This window comes from Gymnogyps californianus, chromosome 7 (assembly GCF_018139145.2).
Source record: "Gymnogyps californianus isolate 813 chromosome 7, ASM1813914v2, whole genome shotgun sequence".
NCBI classification, from domain to species: domain Eukaryota; kingdom Metazoa; phylum Chordata; class Aves; order Accipitriformes; family Cathartidae; genus Gymnogyps; species Gymnogyps californianus.
In genome coordinates this window covers 23,898,660-23,920,068 of record NC_059477.1, presented here as the reverse complement: position 1 = coordinate 23,920,068, position 21,409 = coordinate 23,898,660, and the positions used below count along the sequence as shown (strand labels likewise).

General features: G+C 40.7%; 1 protein-coding gene across 1 annotated transcript in view; it reads right to left on the bottom strand.

The window, feature by feature from the left end:
• The window catches only part of GRB14 (growth factor receptor bound protein 14), a 67,333-nt gene extending 58,513 nt beyond the window's left edge, over positions 1-8,820 (bottom strand). Inside the window, exons 1-2 of the mRNA XM_050900415.1 lie at positions 8,787-8,820; positions 7,413-7,545 (exon numbers count right to left, since the gene is read on the bottom strand). Of these exons, the coding sequence (XP_050756372.1) occupies positions 7,413-7,545; positions 8,787-8,788 (135 nt within the window). The 5' untranslated portion in view covers positions 8,789-8,820. The remainder of the gene's footprint in view (positions 1-7,412; positions 7,546-8,786) is intronic.
• Positions 8,821-21,409: the final 12,589 nt, after the last annotated feature.

Below are 21,409 nucleotides of genomic sequence, written 5' to 3'. Positions count from 1 at the left end.
TTAAGGACTGTAAAACGTATAGTAAACTACTTGGTATTTTCTCTGTATGTCGCACAGCTTTTAATTCAAAGAAGGTCAAAGTTGTAAACCTTCAATAAGAAACATCTAAGTTGCCAGCTTTACCAAATCCATAGCATTTCAGGTAATTTAACTATTCATTGTTGACAACTCTCATCTCATTCAATGCTACGCAACTATTAAATTGTTTGTGTTATAAAAATAGCAGAACATGAAATACAGCAGGTGTTTACAATACTGGTCAATGAGATGCCAAAAGTAGACCAGAGCAGGACCACAGAGGTTTTATAAGACCAGAAAAGAAAGTTGAGGAAAAATGAAATGGAGAAAAAACACAAGAAATACAAAAACACATATGGCTCAGTCTCATTTTTATCTGGCTGAAAATGAAAACTGCTGTGGCAACAAAAAAAGAAAACGATCTATGGAGCTCTCACACACGTGCAGACATGAACTCTAATTCTAAATGTACATGCTTAAAACCACTGTCATTTAAGTCTTTTAAGATTGCAAAAACCAATCCTTTGGGGAACAGAAAAGCTCTCAATACTTTGGGAGGAGTACTGCTTCAAAAAGCAACAGAATTCGGGTCTTCTAGTTTAGTAATGCCTTTAAACAGCAATCCACATAATTTCTTCAATATGAATCATAATGTTAATCTAGAATAAATGACACAAATTATGACTGTTACTAAACACTACTCTGATTAACCTAGACTGTGTGTCCCTGGAAGTCAGACAGGAATTTTTATCTGTTTTAATCAAAAGACAGTTCAGACAGTGGTCCGTAAAGGGAAGATGTCAATAGCATTCTGTTGTTACAGTACTGGCATCTTGCATCTCCCACTTACCACAGTATCACTTACTGACAATGCCACCAACGAGAAGCCACCTGGAAGAAGATCTTTCAATAAAATATTTATTTAACCATGGATCTGTCTATGGCACGTATGGAGCTGCTACAAAATGACCCGAACTTCTCAGTTCTCCAGTCTAACCCTAAACAAATGCACCCATCCCTGGGAAAAACTGTGAGTAAGAAGAGTGTTAGTATCTATCACATCTCATTCCCTTCTGAAAATTATGAGGAATCAAGCTCCATTCATCAGAGTTTAATGTTTTAAAGCCAAAACTGAGTTATCAAAAGTAACTCAACAACATTAGAGCAGAAGTTCCATACAGTTTCAGCTGTCAAGTCTCTTGTATATTCAAAGAAATTTAGACTGTTTTTATCATTGTCTGCTCTAGCCACCTCGTAATTACATAGTATTATAGAGATGTCACAGTACCAAAATACCAGGTAGTCAACTCAGAATTCAAGAAATTAGCATTAAAGAATCGCTTTTCGGAGAATCCAGGTTTCCAAATTTACTGACAAGGTTTTCTACACAAAGACTTAGATCTACTGCAATGTACCAGAGGTTTCTTGTTCCAAGTATAACTTCCCAAATGGCACAGAAGTGGTTTCTTGTATTGAGAAAACAGTCCTAACAGAAAAGATAAGAAACTTCAGTTTTGACTTTTAGGTTGATGAAGCCCAAACCAATCAAAATCAGAGGGATTAAAATCTTTCCAATTTGACAAACCTTGGCAAAATGTCTACCAGAATCTTTGACAGTACTGGTGATTTTTTTATTTTATACAGCTACAAATAGTAAAAATTTAAGCCTAACATTTTCCTGATGTAAGTGAATTAAACAACGAGCTTGCAGAGGCAATATCTTAGTAACCAGAGAAGTTAAGAGTGACCTTGTTTTCTTGCTCATTAGAAAGGAAAAAAAAAAAAAGACATGCTATTTTTGTGAAGTTAGAAGTCTGCGCTTGGGTTGTTTCTGGACAGTAACAAAGTACAAGGTTAATATGTAATAACATTGAGGGTTGATGTGAAGTTTGACAGAAAGCAATTTCTTGTCTCTATAAGAAAGACACACTAATGAATGAACCAATGTAAAGAAGATAAAGTAAAATACAAAAAGAAAAAGAAAAGACACAAGCAGGTGATTATTCTGAAGTTTCCCCAGGTTGATGTATCAGACAGCTTGTGCTAGGCCACCTCAATATAAACCAGGTGATATTCCTTATTGCTAAATTGAGAAGTTATTCAACTCTGCCTCCTGATTTTTACCTATATAGACATGTGACTTTCTGCCACAGTGTTACGGTGACCAGTCAAAGCACAAAGGTATATGCACTAAACTAGCAATTTTTAATAGGGCTCTAAATAATTTCAATCTACTGTAAGAGCAATAAATCTGTCCTTGGTGGGAGGGTATCGCCATTTAAATGAAGAACAGAGCACAGAAACTGGAGCAGAAGACCACCAGATAAGACACCACAAAAAGGAGTCCAACTGAATCAAGTCTTGTATTAGAGACCTCACGTAAAAACCTTGAGCTCTTTAAGTTGGTTCTGTACAGAATTATTTTTCTGTTAATCTGTAAACTGGTTGGAAAGACTTTTTCCCTTCCCTTCTACCTTTCAAGCTTTTCAAACAAGTCTTTTTTGTGTAATTTAAGGGGAAGACATGGGAAAAACAGATATGTGTTTAGGAGCTGGAAGGAAAAAAGATTGAGAACTGATAAAGGAGGCTATATGCAATGCTCTCCAACCTGGAAAGAAATCTGGCAAGAAACAGACGGACTGGAATTACAGAGTAAATTTAACTAATGCATCTTTTGGTTGGAAAAGCTAGTTCAACCCTTGGAAATTGCTTGGAAATTCATGAATTATTACACTTCAATAAAAAATCCTTTCATTTTTGCGTTGTTTAAAAGTCAAGAGAAAACGGGTATTTCAGCCAAAAAATCTGTCATGAAAAAGTCTAAGTACCAGATACTTAGCCATTTATGTCTGCTAATAGAATTATATGCAAAATTTTGAAGAATGAGGTTTCAGGTGGGTACACTAGAAGACCCTGAACTACAGCTGTAAAAAAAATAAATGGTACTCCAATTACAAGTGTCAATGCTCAATATTATTCATAAACTTAGAATAGCACACATTCAAAGAAACATCTGCTCTTTGTCATAAGTTCCTCCCAGGTCTTCTTTGCCAAAGAGCTTCACATGAAAATCTTTGTTAATGCAAAAAGAGACGTGACGTTCCACTACAATCATATGTGTATTTGAGGTCTCTTTATACAATTAATTTCCTGGAAAGAACATTGTGGGAGTATATTTGGATTCCAAATGGTAAAAATATCTACTTGTTTAGAACATCAAGAAAGACAAAAGAGGCAAGATAAAATTCCAAAGATGTGAGTGTTCTTCACCTTGAGATTTACTTGAGTTTTATTTTTGCACTTCTAATTTAATTTAAAGAAACAAGGCACTAATTGCCTTGAACTACTTTTGTGATGAAACACTTTTTGGCTTATCCTTGAGTAGGGCAAGAACTGTCACTCCAGTGCAAATGATTCAGGTTTTGTTTTCAGAAAGACTTAAAAACTAAGCTTTCATAAAACTATAGTAACCTCTTTTTAGTTAATTTGACCAAAGAAAACCAAAAGTATACTAAAGAACAGAACATGTTTTCTTACAGTTAACATTTTTCCCTACTAATACCCGTTTTGATAATTAGAGACAAAAGTACAAAATGTTTTATATTTTCAGTTCCTTGTCACTTCTTAGAGAACACAGACTCCAAGACACAATTAGATTTTCCACACGAGTTCACAAACTCCACCTAATAACAGCAAATGATGGATTCCTCAGAGGAAGTCAACATTTCCCACCATGCACCTAGTTGACTATGCTGTGTTGGACATGAGGGGAGAGTTGGTTTTTTTGGCCTTTTCAGATAAAAGTCTTCCACCCTGAAGTATAAAATTCAGTTTATCTGAACACATATAAATATAACATTATTCATGCCAAAAGCACCCAGCTCCCTCCTACATTTCTTCCAAGGATACTAAACTTGATCATTTCTTACAGAACGGATTACGCAATCCACAAAGTGGTCCTGCCATCCATACGTTCAGCTGTTGATTTCGCCTCCATATTATTCCCTTGAGGATGAGGATGTTAAATACATCATCCCACTCCCACTTGTGAAATGTCTCAAAATTCCACCTTCCCAAACACAGCTGTGATACCGTAACATCAGCTCCACAGGGTCACCTCCATGAAATGCTCCACTGAGAACAGGTCACCTGAGGCACAAGTTTGCATGTTCTCAGCAGCTCAATGCAGGCCTGTTCTTTCCATTCTCCCAGCTCCCAGTCCTCCCTCTAGGATAATAAAATTTGTCACTATACTGACTCTATACTTTTACTCCTTATTTTGATCCCCATCGTTCCCCCTCCCTTCATTTTTTAAATTAAAAGAGAAAAAAATAGTCAAGGTTGCCTCTTAAAGAAAGTTTGTTCTAATTACTGTTAACGTGTCACGATTATGAGTCTGTGAGGATATAAACACAAAACTCTTCCAAACTGCAGGGGGGAAAGGAGATGGACAGCTGTGTTGATGAGGCAGACCGAATAACGTTCAGACACACAGATGCCCTACTTCCCAAGCACAGAGGCAACTCACTATTCTGCTATGTGGCTTTTACCAATTCACTTTTATAAACTTATTTCCAGTAAGTCAACCCCACAAACAGACATGCTGTTCAAGCAGCTTGTTCATTGTTTTGAGAGGCTTATAATAAAAGATCATCAGAAGACAGTAAGAACTTCAGCTTAGAAAAACAAGAATTCAAAATAATGTTAATAATCTATTCAGAAGAGGAAAGATTTCAGATGTCACAAGTGCTATGAATAAGAGAGTAGATACTTGTGACAACTTCTTTTTTCCCTGGAACTAGAATATCTTTTCTGGAGAGAAAAACAAGACAGAAGAGGCATAACTTCCTTTTTTTTTTTTCTTTTAGAAACACCTATTTTGATAATAGTTACCTACTAGACATAAGTAGAAATTCACTCTGTAATTTTTCTTTATTATGCCTGAAATTAAAAACACAGCAGAAAAAAAGAAACTAAATCAGAAAGAAAGCAATCTAAAACAAGAATCACTGAAAACATATGTAGATCATCAGAGAGGCAACAGAAAAAATTCTGGGAGCTGTCAACACTATACCAAAAAAAAAGTGCTTAAGTGTAGCTGGTTTCTTTTAAGAGTAGGGAAACTATCAAACTGTAACAGTAATATTCATGACCTTGGGGGCTATATTCAATGACATTTTTGTATATGGATTAGGTATTTGCAGACAGAGCTGTTACAAAGTTGGCAAAATAAGAACACAGGGTGGAAACACGACATTTCCAAGCACAGCCTCCACAGCCAACTGTGGGAAGTCAAAGTCACAGCCAGTTCACTTCTCCTCTTTGCCCACCTGCTTAGCATTCCCTCTCTCTCCTTTTTAAACCTAAGTAATTTTATAACCTGAATTTCAAAGATAAAAGTTTAACTCAACAGTTGCCATTTGGCCTTAACCTTTAATAACTGTAGATGAAGAACATAAGAACAGTCATGTCAAGTCTGACAAAAGGTCTACTTAGCCCAGTACCATTTCTCCTGCAGTGGCCATAAACAGATACCTAGGTGAAAGGCTTTTTGACAGAAACCATGGTCTTTTTAAAATGCCTCCAGAAGATAACAGGAAGACTCCTCTCAATTTTTCTGGTAACTGGAAAATGGATCAGGCCCTCCATAGACACTATTATTATTTTAGCTCACTTCTGTCAGTAAACCAGTTGTTCTTGATCCTGCTTTTACCAGAGAGAGCACTATGTTCTTAAATGGAAAACCAGGAGAAACGGGAGGACTGTGAGCAGAAATTGTCACAAAAGGTATGACAAGAGCCTTTATGAAGAAACAGAAGTGAAATCAGTGAAGCTATGAACTTCAGCTTCTGAGAGACTGAAGCTAACACTTAGCTGGCTTCACTGATCAAGCCAGTCAGTAATTTTAAACATGACAGCCCACAAAAGCAGATAGTTGACCTTTGTGTGTTAAATCGTGCTTGGGAAATCTACTTTCCAGTTGCAAGCACAAAGATTACCACAATGAGTGCAATTTAAACCAGCAACATGACTAATTTAAACTAATTTTTTAAAATGTGACTTCTAGTCCTTATGTTCTGAAAGATGTTACCAATTCAGTGTTTTTTCTGCCTCTGCAGAGACAGTCAATGCTTCCACCTTGCTCAAGCACGAAACTGGCAAAATTTTACCCCACTGCATTAGCAGCGTTCAGATACACATTGACCAGAAATGCTTCAGATTAGTATTGCTGTTGTAGGAAAGAACTAAAAGCAATAAAAGCAGTCCAGAAAGACACCATAGCTATTTTTAGAGAACATGCGAAACATGGCAAGATAGAATCAGTGCAGTTTCCCAGACACAAACACGTTTTTCACTGGAGAAGAGGGGAGAAGGTTCCTCCTTAAGGTGCCGGCCAAGACTTTACTAGCAAAGTTCTCTGGCAGGTACACAGAAACAGCCATAGCTGGTCAGCTTCAGCACAGTTACAACTACAAGAAACTTCAACTTCCAGACAATTTCTTCATGCAAATCTGAAAACTGAATAAGCAGCAGCAGTGTAAGTTCTTACACCTCCAATATCACCCCTGAAACTGTTAAGCCAGGGATCCTGCAGACCACCAAAAAAGAGAATGCGAAGGAGGCAGTACCCTTCATCCCACAGGTGTTCCTTGTCAGAACTCTTTCCAGTCTCAAGAAAAGAAAAGAGAAATGAGACGGGTAAGCTTTCAAAGACTGAAACAGATCTTCGACACCAGTAATCTCCATTAATTGGAAACTCTTCCTCTTTAACCTCTACCCCTGCTCAGGATAACAACCGTGTGAACAGTACTAAGACAGAGCACTGCCAGGTCTGTCTGCCACCTCCGAAGTTCCCTTGGCTTACAGTTTAAGGTATTTACGGAAATACAGTAACATCAGCCATACACAGATAAACACACATGCATATAAAATATAGCCATGTACACAGCATTTGCTCCTTCCCCATCAATTTCAGTTTTATTCAATTATCCTAGCAAAATTAGACCTTCAGACAAAAGCAGCTGTTCAGTGACTGTTAAAACCCCCCGTGCTATAGCACTGATGACAGTAACTGGAAGTGGGGAGGAAGGGAAGAAAGAAATTAACTTCTTATTTAAGGACATAAAGTACTGCCTGCCTGCCCCTGGTTCCGCTTTACCCGAAAATCTTGCACAGTCATATGTAGACTCTGTGAAAGAACAGTCACGTCTTTAGTCACAGATTCCGAAACCTCATTTTCTACAATCATCAATGACCTACAGAGAAAATTTCACCGAATTACAGAAACATGGAACACCTTTATTAGAAAAATAACTTCATAGGTAACTCAGCTTTTCCTCAAGCTTTCATGAAACCAATTTAGAATTTCTCAAATAATAATTTATAAATCTTACCTGCTTTTTTCTTGAAGTTGCCTTGGGCAACAGACTGGCTGACAAAACTGATGCAAACGGAGAGCAACACAGCTCAGGAAAAGGATTTGGAATTGATGGGATCTCCAAAATATTGTCATCTTTCTTTTTTCTCCTATTTCAACAAAATACATAATATCAAGCGATAATTGTAACAACTGCTGTTAAAATTGCAATATCCAACCACAACGCATGAAATATTGAGGCACTAATACCACAATACTTCCTGGCTGCAGCAATTAGCTTTTTTGTGCAGTTATTTTTTTAATCAGTAGGCTGAATCTATTAACATACAGTGCTTAACACTACTTGAAAGCAATCCAAGTATTCAGCTCTGCATATAAAGTTGTTTGAATGTGTGTAAGTCTTTGCAGAGTAAGAGCACAGATATATTTATATTGGCTCCTAAGGACATTAGTAAATATTTTGTTGTCCCTGTGTTCATGCCATTCCCTATGTACACATGTTACAACAGTGGATGCATGTAACTTCTCAGTAATACTTCCTGAGTCCATCACAACTGTATTTTAAACAAATGGAAACTTTTTTCACCAGAATCAGGAGTCAAAGTGACTGACAAAACAGTGCAAAGCACTCATTTCTGTTTTCAATTACTTCTGTATTTGAATCTCCATAGCTCCATCATAAAACAAATGTCTCAGTAGTTGCTGGCTACTTAAATCTGATTGTGTCAGAAGTATCATCAAGCAGCATTTGCAAGAGTAGTGAAGATAATCACTACTGTACTTGCTGAAGAGCTCAGTTATCCACTAGTTTAAAGCATCGCATTAATAATGTGGTTGTTTGGACTGCTGTGTACATTACAGTGCACGGTTTTCTCACATAAAAGATCAAACAGCACTTTGTATACTTGATTTCATTTGGAAAGCAGCACCCAAAGCACCTCAAGTATTTGAGTCTGCCAACACATAATCAGATTTTTCTACATGTGTGAGTTGATGGCTCCAAGCTTAATATTTAACTTTATTACCTTCATTATTATCATTCCAGATTTCACATACTAATTGGTACAAAGTGGGGAAAACCATCACAGTAAGGTAACGATGCAGAATGAAGATGCTTTACTTTCTGGAAATCCTCACCAGACATTCCTTTAAAGTGATATTTCGCATTAAGAAGGAGTGAAAAATCCTGTATGCAGTATTTTAAGATTTTGTAAATTTCAGTCTACTAAAACTGATCAGACGCTCCACGAAAAACCTAGCTCACAGTTTCCTTTACTAAGAATAGGGACCAATGCCTTTAAGAACAGCCGGAGAGGTAACCAACAGGGTGCACATCACTGACAGCAACTACAGCGGCATCGCTAACGGTGAAGCAGTTTATCTCACGAACATTATAAGAAAGACACTGCAAGGAGAAAGTAGCGGCTCGGCTCAGTTTGACAAGGCAGGCTCGGCAACGTCGTCTCTTTTCACCTCAAACTGGGAAGCCTCTAAAACAAAACAAAAAAAAAGGGGGGGGGCGGGGGGGGGGACACGACACGGACGGGGGAGACGCATCCGCAGCGGAGGGAAGTGTCTGCAGAGCCGGGACGCAACTTTTAGGTTCCAGGGAGGAGCGGGCCGGTCCCGGGCCGGGCCGCTCCGCTCCCGGGCTTCGCCCCCTCCCCAAACCGCCGCTACCAAGCCGCAGGGCACTCGCACCCTCAGGCCCCGCCAGCCCCGCGCTCCCGCGCGCAGGACGCCTGCCAGCCCCTAGACGGCAGCAGGCGGGCCCTCGAGGGAGCGGGCAGGGCTGGTGGCGCCCGCCGGGCTCTGGCCTTACCTGTCGGGGGCGAGGGCGGCGGCTCTCCCCCGGGGGCCGGGGGAGCGGGCAGGGGGAGCCGGCCGCGCCGCCAGCGCCGCCGCCCGCGGGCTCCGCCGCCCGCCTGGCGCCGCGCGGCACACCGGGCAGCGGGGCGGCCATCAGCGGCGGCGACGTCCTGGCTGGGCGGCCGCCCGCGCGGGAGGCACGCCGGCGACCGGCCCCGCCGCTGCCGGGCGCGTCGGCCGGAGGCTGCTCTCCGCTCCCGCTGCGGAGGAAGGGGGAGGCGACGGGGAGCGGGGGGGGAAGCGCCGCCCGGGCGGCGAGCGGCACCGAACGCCTTCCCCGGCACACACGTGCGCGGGCGGCGGCGGGGGCGGGCGGCCGCCGGCTCCGCGCTGCGACGGGGAGGCAGCGCGGGGCGGGCGGGGGCCGAGCCGTGCCCTCTCGGCTGCCTCCGCCACGCCGGGGCGGGGGGGGAGTCGTGCGCTCCGCTCCCTGGCGGCAGAGCGAGGCGGGCCCCGGCAGGTGCGCGGACCCGAGGCCGCGGTGTCACCCGGCCCGCTCGGGGCGTCGGGCCGGGCCTGACGCGGGGGGTCGGGGCGGCTGCGGGGAGGGGGCGCCGCCGTTTGTCTCCTCAGGAGGCGGCGTGCGGCCAGTGGGCACCGGGCGCTGCCCGCCGTGTGCCTCGGCCCCTTCGCCTGAGCGGAGGGGTAGCGCTGCGCTGCCCCGGGCCTGGCCGGTAACCGCCTGCCCCGGGCAGGGCCGGCCCCTCGCGCGGGGGTGCGCAGCCGCGCACGGCCGGACGGGCCTCGCACTTGTGTCAGCGCCTGAGGAATCGTGAGCTGGGCTGCGCCATCCCTCTGTGAGGTCGGGAATTTGTGGTTATGCCCTGGAGACATAAGGAATGAACGAGGCCGCGGGACAGACCCGTTAGCTCTGTGCCAAACAAGCAGCTCGGGGGGAGTCTGAGTTCCCAGCTGGGCCCAGGACCCGACGTTCAGCCACAGCTCCGACGGGAGTGGAAAGTGACAAGGTTTTTCCTCATGCCTTGGGCTCTTCCACAGCAGACTGTCACTGAGGAAGCCAGCTCCTGCCCTGCTTTACATACACAAAATCCTGTGTGGCAATTCCATGGCCATCCTTATCAGTGTTCCATCCTATTGCAGAATAAAAATACCCACTCGCTGTATGAAGAACAGTTCGACGGCACCAAGCATAGTGGGTAAAATTGTGTAAGTCAATTTGACAGAAAGTCAAATAATTAAAGCCCAGCCCCTGGTAAAAACAGCTGTATGTAGAAACCTTTTGACTGTACTTGGGCATGCTGAGGGGCAGTAACTGAGATGTCAGATGGGTGAAAATACAGAATGTTTTGGGACGTGTCCTTTGCTGCTTTCCTGAACCCACCAAAGAAATCATCGCACACAAGCCAAAATTTCAATTATGGAGAAAGATTTTTCTGACTGTAGAAGCAATACACACAGTTTTCATTTCAGCTGAGTCACAGATGATTTTGCAGGACTTTTATTTTCAATGAAACGAAGGATTTCTTGTCCTCTGAACAGCTTATTCCCTGTTATGCTGACAGCAGAAGTGCAAGTCCAAGTTAATTAACAATTCTTATATACAGAGACTTGCAAACATACCTGGAATTTTACAGTGTCAGATGATTGACTGGATTTGCTCATGGATTGCAAACAGCTATCTTTTTACACAACCGCACAGATCAGACCACTGTTTTTTGCCTAATTGATTCACTGGCATAAATGTGGCATGTTAAACCTCACTGTCTTCAAAAGAATGGAAAGAAGGACAACTGGTGTAGGTACTCTAGGTAGAAAACTGAGGTCGGGAAGAGATAAAAACCTTCAAGTGGCAATTGTATGCTGATATTAATCAGCATTTAAAAAGTTCAGCCAGGAAAAGAAAATATGTTTTGACTTTTCACCCAGTCTGTGCAACTTGTTACATAGCTGCAACCTGACATACATCGTACATTTTTGTGTCTTTGGCTTAGTCATGTAATTGTTTTAAAATGGTAGGCAAATAAAAAACACAATTAGAAGGAATATTAGCAAATAAATTAAATACCTTTATGTTTCAAAATAACTTTGCTAGGATTCTAATGAGTCATGACAGCAAAAATGCCACTTGTTGGAAAGCTCAATGAAAAATGTAATGCTATTATAATTTCACTTGAATGTAGTAATTTAAACAAATTGACTTAAAAAAAATGTTTTTTCTGCTTCTCAGTCTGTCCTGATGCTTCAGTGCTTTCTGTGGGAATAGCATTGTATGAGAAAAATACAGTCATTGGAAAACTGAGGCACAGAAAGACCTACGTGATTGTTCCAGTGTAGCATTGGAAACATTGCGTGGGTGAGAATGTGAAACTAAAGTTTCTCCTGACTTACTGTCTTTCCTTGCAAACAACTGTAAGGATAAAAAAGATTGCCTGAGCTTGGCTGAAGATATCTGAGAGCATTTGACCTAGACTCTGTTCAAGTGTAACCTTTTATAACTCTTTCTTTGAACAAGTAATCTCTGGACAATTAATAGTGTTGATATTAAAAGGCTAGCAGATTTCTGCTAAGTCCGGACACTAAAATATTTTTTGAGCTGTGTGACTCGGCTTCCTTTTTATCATAAATACACCTAAGCTGCCTAGTCTGTTTTTTGATACTTGCTATGCTTCTGCAGCACAGTCCTTGTTCTAAGACTTCACATTTCCCTAAAACTAAATTTCTGGGCATTCTTCAATCCTCAACTCAGTAGTTTTGTTTTCTCTTTTAATTTAATCTTTGTTAGCCCTGATCAGGTCCAGGTGTTTATCAAGTAAAATTAAAAATATATATTGAGAAAAACCCCAATGGATTCAAGCTATTCAGTATGCACCCCACTTCCAGAAAATCAAGCTCCAGTTCTCAAAAGCCTGTGTGCTATTTAGAACCACGGCACTTGATTAATGTGACAAAATTATGCCTTTAAGTAGAGTAAACTTTCACAGTTATTACTGACAAAGTGAAGGTTTAAAAAATCCAAACTATCTGTGATTATCTCTGAAAACTGTAGAGGGTTTTTGTTGGATTTTTTTATTCCACCCTTCCACACATCCCCCCTTGCTTTTGTCAAGATATTTTCAATGTGGTTTTATATGTATTATGGCTTCACCATAAAAAGCTTCACTATAATTTCTTAAAGATGGTTACACTAAGAGAACTAATATCATACCTTTACACCATCTTCTGTCATAGCCGCAGTAGCAGAGAAAAGAATGATCTCTACTGAAGTACTAGATTGAAGCCACAGAAGTAGCTAGTTTTTCCAGTGCAAGGCTATAACAAGGCCTAAGTCTTGTCTCCCAATACAATGTTTTCTCTACAAGCACCTCAAAATAAATTGCATCAAATGTAATGATACAGAGGATCACCTTTAGGAAAAAAACAAAGTGATTTGTCCAGTAAAGATATAATTTGTAATTTATGTGTATTTATTATCTCAATGTACTTAGAATATGTCGAACACATATTATGGTCCTGACACAACGAGCTGTGCATCCTTGCTCCTTCTTGAGCATTTCAAAAGCCCATTTTTAACTTTGAAAACTGGCCCATCTGTTTGGGCAGTACTTCATGAGAGCCAAAGTTATCCAATGAGCACAAGCAGAGATATCACTAGCTAACTTCCTGGCAGTAGTGCATATCTCTCTGAAAATTATTTGTGGTTGAATGTTTTGTGAGGAGTCTTGCCCATTATTATAGCTCACATTGAATGTTACATTTAGAATTACTGTTAAAATTTGTATCTTTATTTGCAGATAAGGAAAAGGTTCCAAGGGATTAAATCAGTACCGCCAGTCTTAGTCGTTTCCAGAAGCTGCTTTTCAGCCTAATCTGAAACTCCCTCTGTGTGCACTTACACAAACCACAGCATGGTAATACTCTGGTGTTTCCCCTGACTTAATTTTCCTTTTCTGCACTTACTATCAAGAAGCAGATTTGCACTGTGTTTTCTGTTGTTTGGTTTGGGCTTGGGATTTTTTACCTATTGAAAAGCATGACTACTTTAGTGTAGTTTCCTAAGAAACTTGAGTAGAGGGATGGATTTTATTGCTAGCTTTCACAACAGTGTTTGCTATTTCAATAGCAAGTTCTGTGATTCCTTGTGACAGCTTTGTCCTCAGCCCAGAACATCTCCCTGCTGGAATTTTGCCTTGAACTGTAACACAAGAACAGAATTAAATTCTGTGCAGGGTTTTGAGAATAAGAATGATACCCTTCAAATCAATCAAATCAAATCAAGAGCTTATGATTTCTGAAAGGTTGTTGTAGCTAAAACCAAATAATTAGGGTCAGCATAGGGTTGACTGGGTGGCATGTAGGGCTTGTGAGATGCAGGTCAGATGACGTGACGTACTGGCTTCTGCTCCCTCGCAGTAAGGCTGCATGTAATCAATCATTCAGCAGCGTCTATAATAAACACTGCATTAGGTGATGCGATCTGCACTGGCCAACCTTGAACTTCTATAAGGCATAAAGTTCCTTCCTAGAGAGAACTGTAATAGTTAGGGTGAATATTACATATGTATGGATTACAGTGGCTAGGTCTTCGTATAATGGCTCTAAATCTACTGGACTAGATGTAATCTTCTTGGTAGTTATGGATGAATGAACCGCATAACATACTGCTGCAGTGATTTGTGGAAGTGAATTGACAAACTGATTTAGCAGTGCCAAACATTTGTAATTATAGTATTGTAATGGAAGAAACATTTTTCTTTTAATACATTTCTCTGTTCTTATTAATCCCTTGTAAATAGTTGTGAGAATTCATCCTTTATTAGTTCCCTGAAATAACTACTGTGAAGAGTGGATGACTTTAAACATCACATAAGTGATAGAATATTTAGATAAATTAAACAAGCGATGTTTCACCACAGCAGAGTACTGCTGATATTTTTTACAGCCCTTTTTCTGGAACTCCACCTTACACAAAGAACATAATTTCTGACCTTATATACCTTCAGAATACTGCACACAAACATGTAATTATTATGGAGGGAAGGGTGCAGGTGACTATGCTATCTGGTACTCCTTGTGTTTATCGAGCACATAGAAGTTCAGTTTCCGTGATGTGAGTTGTTGGGAAATCAGATTCAAGATCCTTTAACACTAGACATTTTGTAAAGTGGGAAACAAAATACAAGCATTAAAAAAAAAAAAAAAAACAACAAAAACAAACCAACAAGAAATGTAGAGCTAAAATGACTTTTCACAAACAGCCACACCACTCATAAGTCAGCCATTTCTGAGCTGCTGCCAAGGACACTGAAGCAATAGTACCAGACAAAGCACAGTAAGAGTCTCCAGATATATGCAAAGAGCAAGGGAGATGTAGAGTTATTTTGGGCAAAAAGAAACAACATACCTGGTCAGACTCACAGCAGGCAGCATTCCACCTTTGTTATCAGAGAACAAGGCTGATACATGAAATTGAAAGATGAAATGACTTTTGTATTTTGAAAAATTGATGTGTAGAGATTTGTTTGCCTAAATGCAGGCATCTAATACCAATTTAGATACCTATTCTACCATGCCCTAAGAAGGCATGGGTTTCCTGTTCATCCTGTGTCACATGTGTGAGCCCAGTGTGGATGTTTCAGATATCCTTGGACATTAAATATGGCACTAGACACTTGTATTTAGGTGCCTGAATTTCACTCATACTGGTTCTTTTCTGCTTCTGTAACACGCAGCTCACAATAGACTTTCCATGACTTTAGGAAACAAAATGAAAGTCTACTAACTTCAGACACATTGCATTGTGAAATTGGGCTTTGGAAGCTTTCATTAGTTCTAAGGAGATTTTTCTCTAACTCATGGGAATAGTAAGAAATTTAAAATGTGACTGTATGCATATCTGCATATGTGTGAGGGGAGGAGGAATTTTTCTCTTCCAAAATCACTAGAATAACTTAGCCCAGATTTGCACCCCCAAATTTGCACCAGCCCTGATTGAGCAAAGCAATTTCCAAATCAATCTACCTGTGCATGTGCAATTTAGAATGCCTTGAAAATGGGCTCTGAAATGGAAAGCTCTGATGAACCTTAATGATGGAGTCATTACGTTCCTCCCAAATAGCAGAAAGTAAAACAAATTCTTATCTGGCCAGCTGGAATTCCTAAGGTAGTGCCACTGTATGATAACATATCTGCCACCATTTTAATACATCACCTGGTAGGACATTTAGTACTCTTTGGAATGAATTAATCCCACAAGGTTTGCACAGAGAAGGGGCATTTGCTCTGTCTCAAGAGTTTTTCCAAGAAATCTACATTCAAGGATTGAGGTATTCAATAAACTGAAAAACCAACCTACCGTTCATGTTTTAAAAGCATTGTGCTGACTACTTAGAAGTTATTATATTAAAAGGTTATTAATGCAAATGTCTGTAATTCAGGAACCCTATCTAACAACAACAATCTCAGCACTTATTATGAACCTAATTATCACAACATCAGTGCACCTAACATTTTAATGCATTTATTCCCTTTATACGGATGAGTAAATGTTTGCATCTTTATGTGCCTGAACAAGTTTCAAAATTAACCCTAAGTGGGTATTCAGAGTACCTCACTTTAGACACTATAGCAAGTTAGGCTGGCCATTTAACATAGAGGCGTAGCACTTCCATTAAGAGAAACAGAAGACTCCAGAGGTCAACTAAAAAACACATGGGGTTTTAGTGCTGACAGCCATCTCAGAATAACTTTTAGTTTCCTCTGACTACATGGGAGACCTAGGGAGAACTGTCTTCTGACTTAAGCATCTCAGTTAGCTGTTGAAAATTAGACAATGCAATTAATTTGCTAAGTGATTTTCTCAAGATCTAATGGAATTTGTGGCTGAGTAAGGAATGCAAACTCTGAGTCCAAAATTAGTACTCTAACAATCAGGCCGTCCTTCTTTGTAACTATAATGAAGGTTTCTTGTTTCTAAAAATAAAAAAGGTAAAATGTATTAATACTTCAGTACTCCTGACAATAAGTTAGCTTTAAATCTGGTCCAAAAGGTGATTTTCCTTTGAGCTGGAGAAAAAAGTACCTTTTCCTTTGATTTCATGTTTACTGAAGCTGTGCTCTGGAGTTGTTTAGTAGCTACTCAACTTCATTTAAAAAGTGATTTTTTTCTAATAGTTGTAATTTTACCATGACAAATAGAACAATTTCATAACACTGAAAGTAAGCAACCTTCTAGTTCACTTTCGTGTATTTATGGAGGAGACATTACACAATACATGAATAATGACATACAAGATAATTCCAGACAATTGTGTTACACATAGTGGCCCTGTAAATTCTACTTAAAAGTCAAAAAGTCTTACAAAATTTCCCTTGGGGTGGGAGAGGAAATGAGAAAAATGCTGGCTACTGAACAAGTTCATAAATAATTTGCACCTGACTTCAAAGAAATTTAACATCTAATGTATCTGAAGCATTTGGGAAGCAGGAGTACAAACTGAGATCACATCTAAAATTAGGAAAATTGTTATAGCTACTCAACCATTTAAATTCAGCCTTCAGTGTTCTCTGTCAGTTCCATAAATTTAGCTCAATCCATTGCACTTGTCTGAGAATTCAAATATGAGAAAGCAATACACGTTTTCTTTTACATTCTTTGAACTTATTTTATAAAACAATAGCAATGCAGTTTTCAGACTTCTAAACCACTTGAACTTTCATCCTATCATCCAGGAAGAACTACTGGACTAATACGTTCCCTTTTCATAAAGTCCAGGTTTTTATAAATCCACACAAGACACAAAAGTTGGTATTCTTTCTCATGACTGGATTTCTGTGCTACTGGAGCAGTCAAGATGACATACCCATTCCACAGAAGGAATAAGCACACAGTCACATTCCTATCAAATTAGCCACAGCACATGATAAAGAATCTGTAGCAGCTTTATGTTTCTGTGTTGACTTTATGCAGGCTGTGGGAGGACAGACAATATCTGATCTGGCAAAAAGCCTACTGGTAAAAATTCAACCCATTGAAAATCTCTTAACAAATTTGAACTAACAAAGTGAGTTTGAGGATGATTCTTCCTGTGGCAACTCTTAAAGGCTTCAAGCCCATTTTAGCATGTTGTCAAGCCATGGCCTCAGAGCCAATACCAAGCCTCTGACCAAGAAATCATATTAAGGCCAGAATGTGTTACTGAAGGTGATACATGAAACTTCCTAACTGATAAGTTGTACTTTGTGCAAGTGTTAGATGGTGCCTTAACTAAATTCCAATTTACATTCCACCAGCCTACATGGTTTTAGTTATAGAAGTTACTTTGCACTGTAGCTGGAGGTAGCCCGTTGAATATTGCATTCAGTCCAAATGTAATTGCAGTTCAGCAATGGGTGAAGAGAGTTAATTGTTGCACGGGCTAAGTTTTGCTTCATTGCAACTTGGATTCAGGCAAAAGTAGATGTACAGTTTTAACAATGTTTTGAGTTTCCATGGGGGGTAAGAGGCCACCCTCTAAATACAAGGTTTCCAAACATTCTACTTTCAAAGTGGCTTTAAAAGAAAGGTATATTCCAATCTCTTTTATTAGCACAGTCCCCTCAGAACATTTCTCCTTTTGTTTATGTGAAGGGAAAATCTACCACTAAGTGATTTGTTAAGACGTTAAAACCCCGTTCCATTTTCTACAAAGAGTTTGGCTGGCTCTCAAGCAAGAACGTAGGCTTCTATTATAACATATTGGGAGCTTTTAGAACCAAAGCAATTCATAATAAATTTATTCAAATTGACACATTTCTGGTTACAATGTCTTCATTATTTCTTCAGAGTTATGAAACATGAATTATATCACTGTAACCACAACACTAGTCAAGGAAATCTAATTTGCCGTGAAGTCTGTACAGTCATGTTGTGGTTTAGGCCCAGCCGGCAACAAAGCACCACGCATCCGCTCGCTCACTCCTCCCCCCGGCGGGATGGGGAGGAGAAAACAGAACGAGAGGCTTGTGAGTCGAGACAAGGACAGGGAGGGATCACTCACCAGTTACCGTCAGCTGGGGTTAAACCATGACACAGGCAAAACAGACTCGACTCGGGGAAAAATAAACCAATTTAATTTGTTACCAATCAAATCAGAGTAGGATAATGAGAAATAGAACCATATCTTAAAAACACACCTTCCCCCCACCCCTCCCTTCTTCCCGGGCTCAGCTTTGCTCCCGATTCCTCTACCTCCTCCCCCCCAGTGGCGCAGAGGGATGGGGAACGGAGGTTTCGGTCAGTTCATCACACATCGTTTCTGCTGCTTCTTCCTCCTCGGGGGGAGGACTCCTCACACTCTTCCCCTGTTCCAGCATGGGGTCCCTTTCACAGGGGTCAGCCCTCCATGAGTTTCTCCAACACGAGTCCTTTCCACGGGCTGCAGTCCTCACGAACTGCTCCAGCATGGGCTCTCCCAGAGAGTCACGGCCTTCTCCGGGCCCAGCCACCTGCTGCAGCGTGGGGTCCTCCACGGGCTGCAGGGGAATCTCTGCTCCGGCGCACCTCCTCCCTCTCCTTCGTCACTGACCTTGGTGTGTGCATGGCTGTTTCTCTCGCATCCCACTCCTCTCTCTGCTGCGGGTTTTTCAGCCGTCTTTCCCCTTCTTAAATACGCTATATCACAGAGGCGGCACCACCATCGCTGATGGGCTCGGCCTTGGCCAGAGGCGGGTCCGAGTTGGAGCCGGGGAAGCTTCTAGCAGCTTCTCACAGGAGCCGCCCCTGCAGCCCCTCCCCGACTACACAAATCCCTGCCACACAGACCCAACACAAGTCATCATGTAGCTCAAGGCATACATTCGATTATTTTCTTGTACTGTTTCTTATATTGGTGTTATTCCAAAGGCTATAGTGGTATAATAACCTCATTACATCTGATTTTAAAAAATATTCTTACACAGCAGGCTCTAAAAATATATAGCTACATAACAAATTAGAAATAATTACATCACTAAAATCTATTAGGCATACATTGAAGAGAAGTGTATTTCAGATTATTTTATATATTTCAAACACTTTCTGCTTAAGCAGTACATGTGTTTTATCATCATAGCCAGCAAGCTAGCCAATATTTTATTGAATTCAAATTAAAGCTGAATTAAATTAACACAGCGTAGAATTCCTGAATCATGAGAACAGAATCATTAAAATGATCAACATAAACCAAAAAAGGACTTTTTAAAGCAAAATGAAAAGGTTCTCCATAAGTGTCTTTTCTCTCTTATACTTCATTTATTAAATTCTTCTAACAAGAATGAAGTGAATTATAATTAAAAAAAAGAAGCTGATAGCCTCTTTTACAGCGTCTTAGGATGGAAAGATTTTTTTTCTCTCTCACTTTGCTGTCAGAAATGAAAGCCTGAGCTGCAATTATTAAAGGTCTGAATTTGCATTTTTCAGCAATCCAGAGAAATGAGAGCAGCTATTGTTATGATCATTATCAAGTTCTTTGTCTATAGGTCTTTTAAAAAAGTTGTTGGTCAGCTGCTTGTTAGATGCCTTCCAGTTATCAGGTAATCTCACAGTAGATCAAAAAGAACAGCAAATTAAAATGATAGCTTGGTATACTCACAGATGGTAAATCCTCTATAAACCAAAGTAACTGGATGCAGTGCCCAGTGCTAGAAGCTAACGCAGGAAATTTGCAGAAGATAAAAATATGTTGATGGATTTGTTTGTAAATAGCTAATAGGATTTTGTCTCCAAACCCAGTTCTCTTTCCCCCTAGTCCTTCTTGTTGAGACAGCTAGACTAGACAACCTCTCTGAACTAAAAACTCCCCTAAGCCAAGACCTCTCAAGCTTACAGCTATTTGAGGAAGAATATTAATGTCAAAAAGACTCTTGATAAGGCTTTGCTGGCCTGAACTACCAGTGAGAAGGACCGACTTGAGAGAATAGAGAGTGCAAGATCCCTTCTGGAGTAGTGGAAGAGGGTATCATCTCTGCCAAAAGTCAGACAAGTTCAGATGGCTCTTTAACTGAGCTGATATTGAGTAAAATAGGCAACCCCAGCCTTATCCCATGAATGAATCTTTACAGACCTGCCTTGGAACGTCTCCAAAACCAGCTCAAGCAGACACCCACTGAAACAGTGTGTCAGAAGCTTATCTGCTAGAAGTACCTGACAGGAAAAAGTGAAAGCCAAGCAGAAGTTTACTGTTCCTAGGCAGGTTTGAAGTATGTGTATTTTATTTCCAGTTTTCCCTTACAAAGTGTATTTACTTGTATTATTTTTCACTGTGATCAGATATATGCATATCTCTAGTCTTCATGTGGAGCCAGTCTGGAAAGATGGAGTCTAGCATAGCATCCTCTGATAAGTCTCTGCCCTCTTTCACTCCAAATTCTGCTGCTGCAGCAGTTACTGTGGAAGACTTCAGTGGAGGGCTACAGGTACAGACAGTCCTCTTGCCACTGGCAGCCTTTTACAGAGCCTTCACCCCAGGGCCTATGCAACCAACTGCCCATGTTCATTGTGTTACAAGGTAGAACAGGAGAGATGAAGTGAGGTAGTTGGTCCTCATGCTTTTGTAACACTTTGGAAGTGAGGCAAGATTATATTCCTCTGCACAGGCTGTTAGGTAATCAACACCATGGGAATAAGTGTTTGCTTCCTGGTCCTGCACAGGATGGGAGACCAGCTGAAAGACAGTGTCTGCATTTGGTGTAGGTTCCCTCACCGCCTCTTTGGCTACCTCTGGCAGACCAGTGGCATGGTCACGCTTCAAAAGCTCTTGGTCCACCTTGCTGTGCTATATATGCACTGCAAGTGAGTCATGGATGTGCTAGAAGGGCCTCCCAAATACATGAGAGGTGGTGTGACACGGTAGTGAGGCAGGCATTGTGGAGAACTCATATGATGTGGACAAGGTACTTTTACCTGAAAAGGTCTTCTGAACTGCTTGGCAGCAGTCCTATAGAGCAGTTGAGGTATTGCCATTGTTTCCAGAGTTCAGGGAATTAATGCTTTTCCAGTGTCCGGCTGCTACATAACTAAGGGAACAGAAATAATTTAACAGGTACTGCAATTTGTTTTCATACTAGGATTCCATTTTTCAGGGAGTAATAGTGAGAATATATCAAATTGTTGACCCTTTGCAAGCAGGCTTCAACATAAATTAATTGTTGTGTAAAAAACTGAATTTA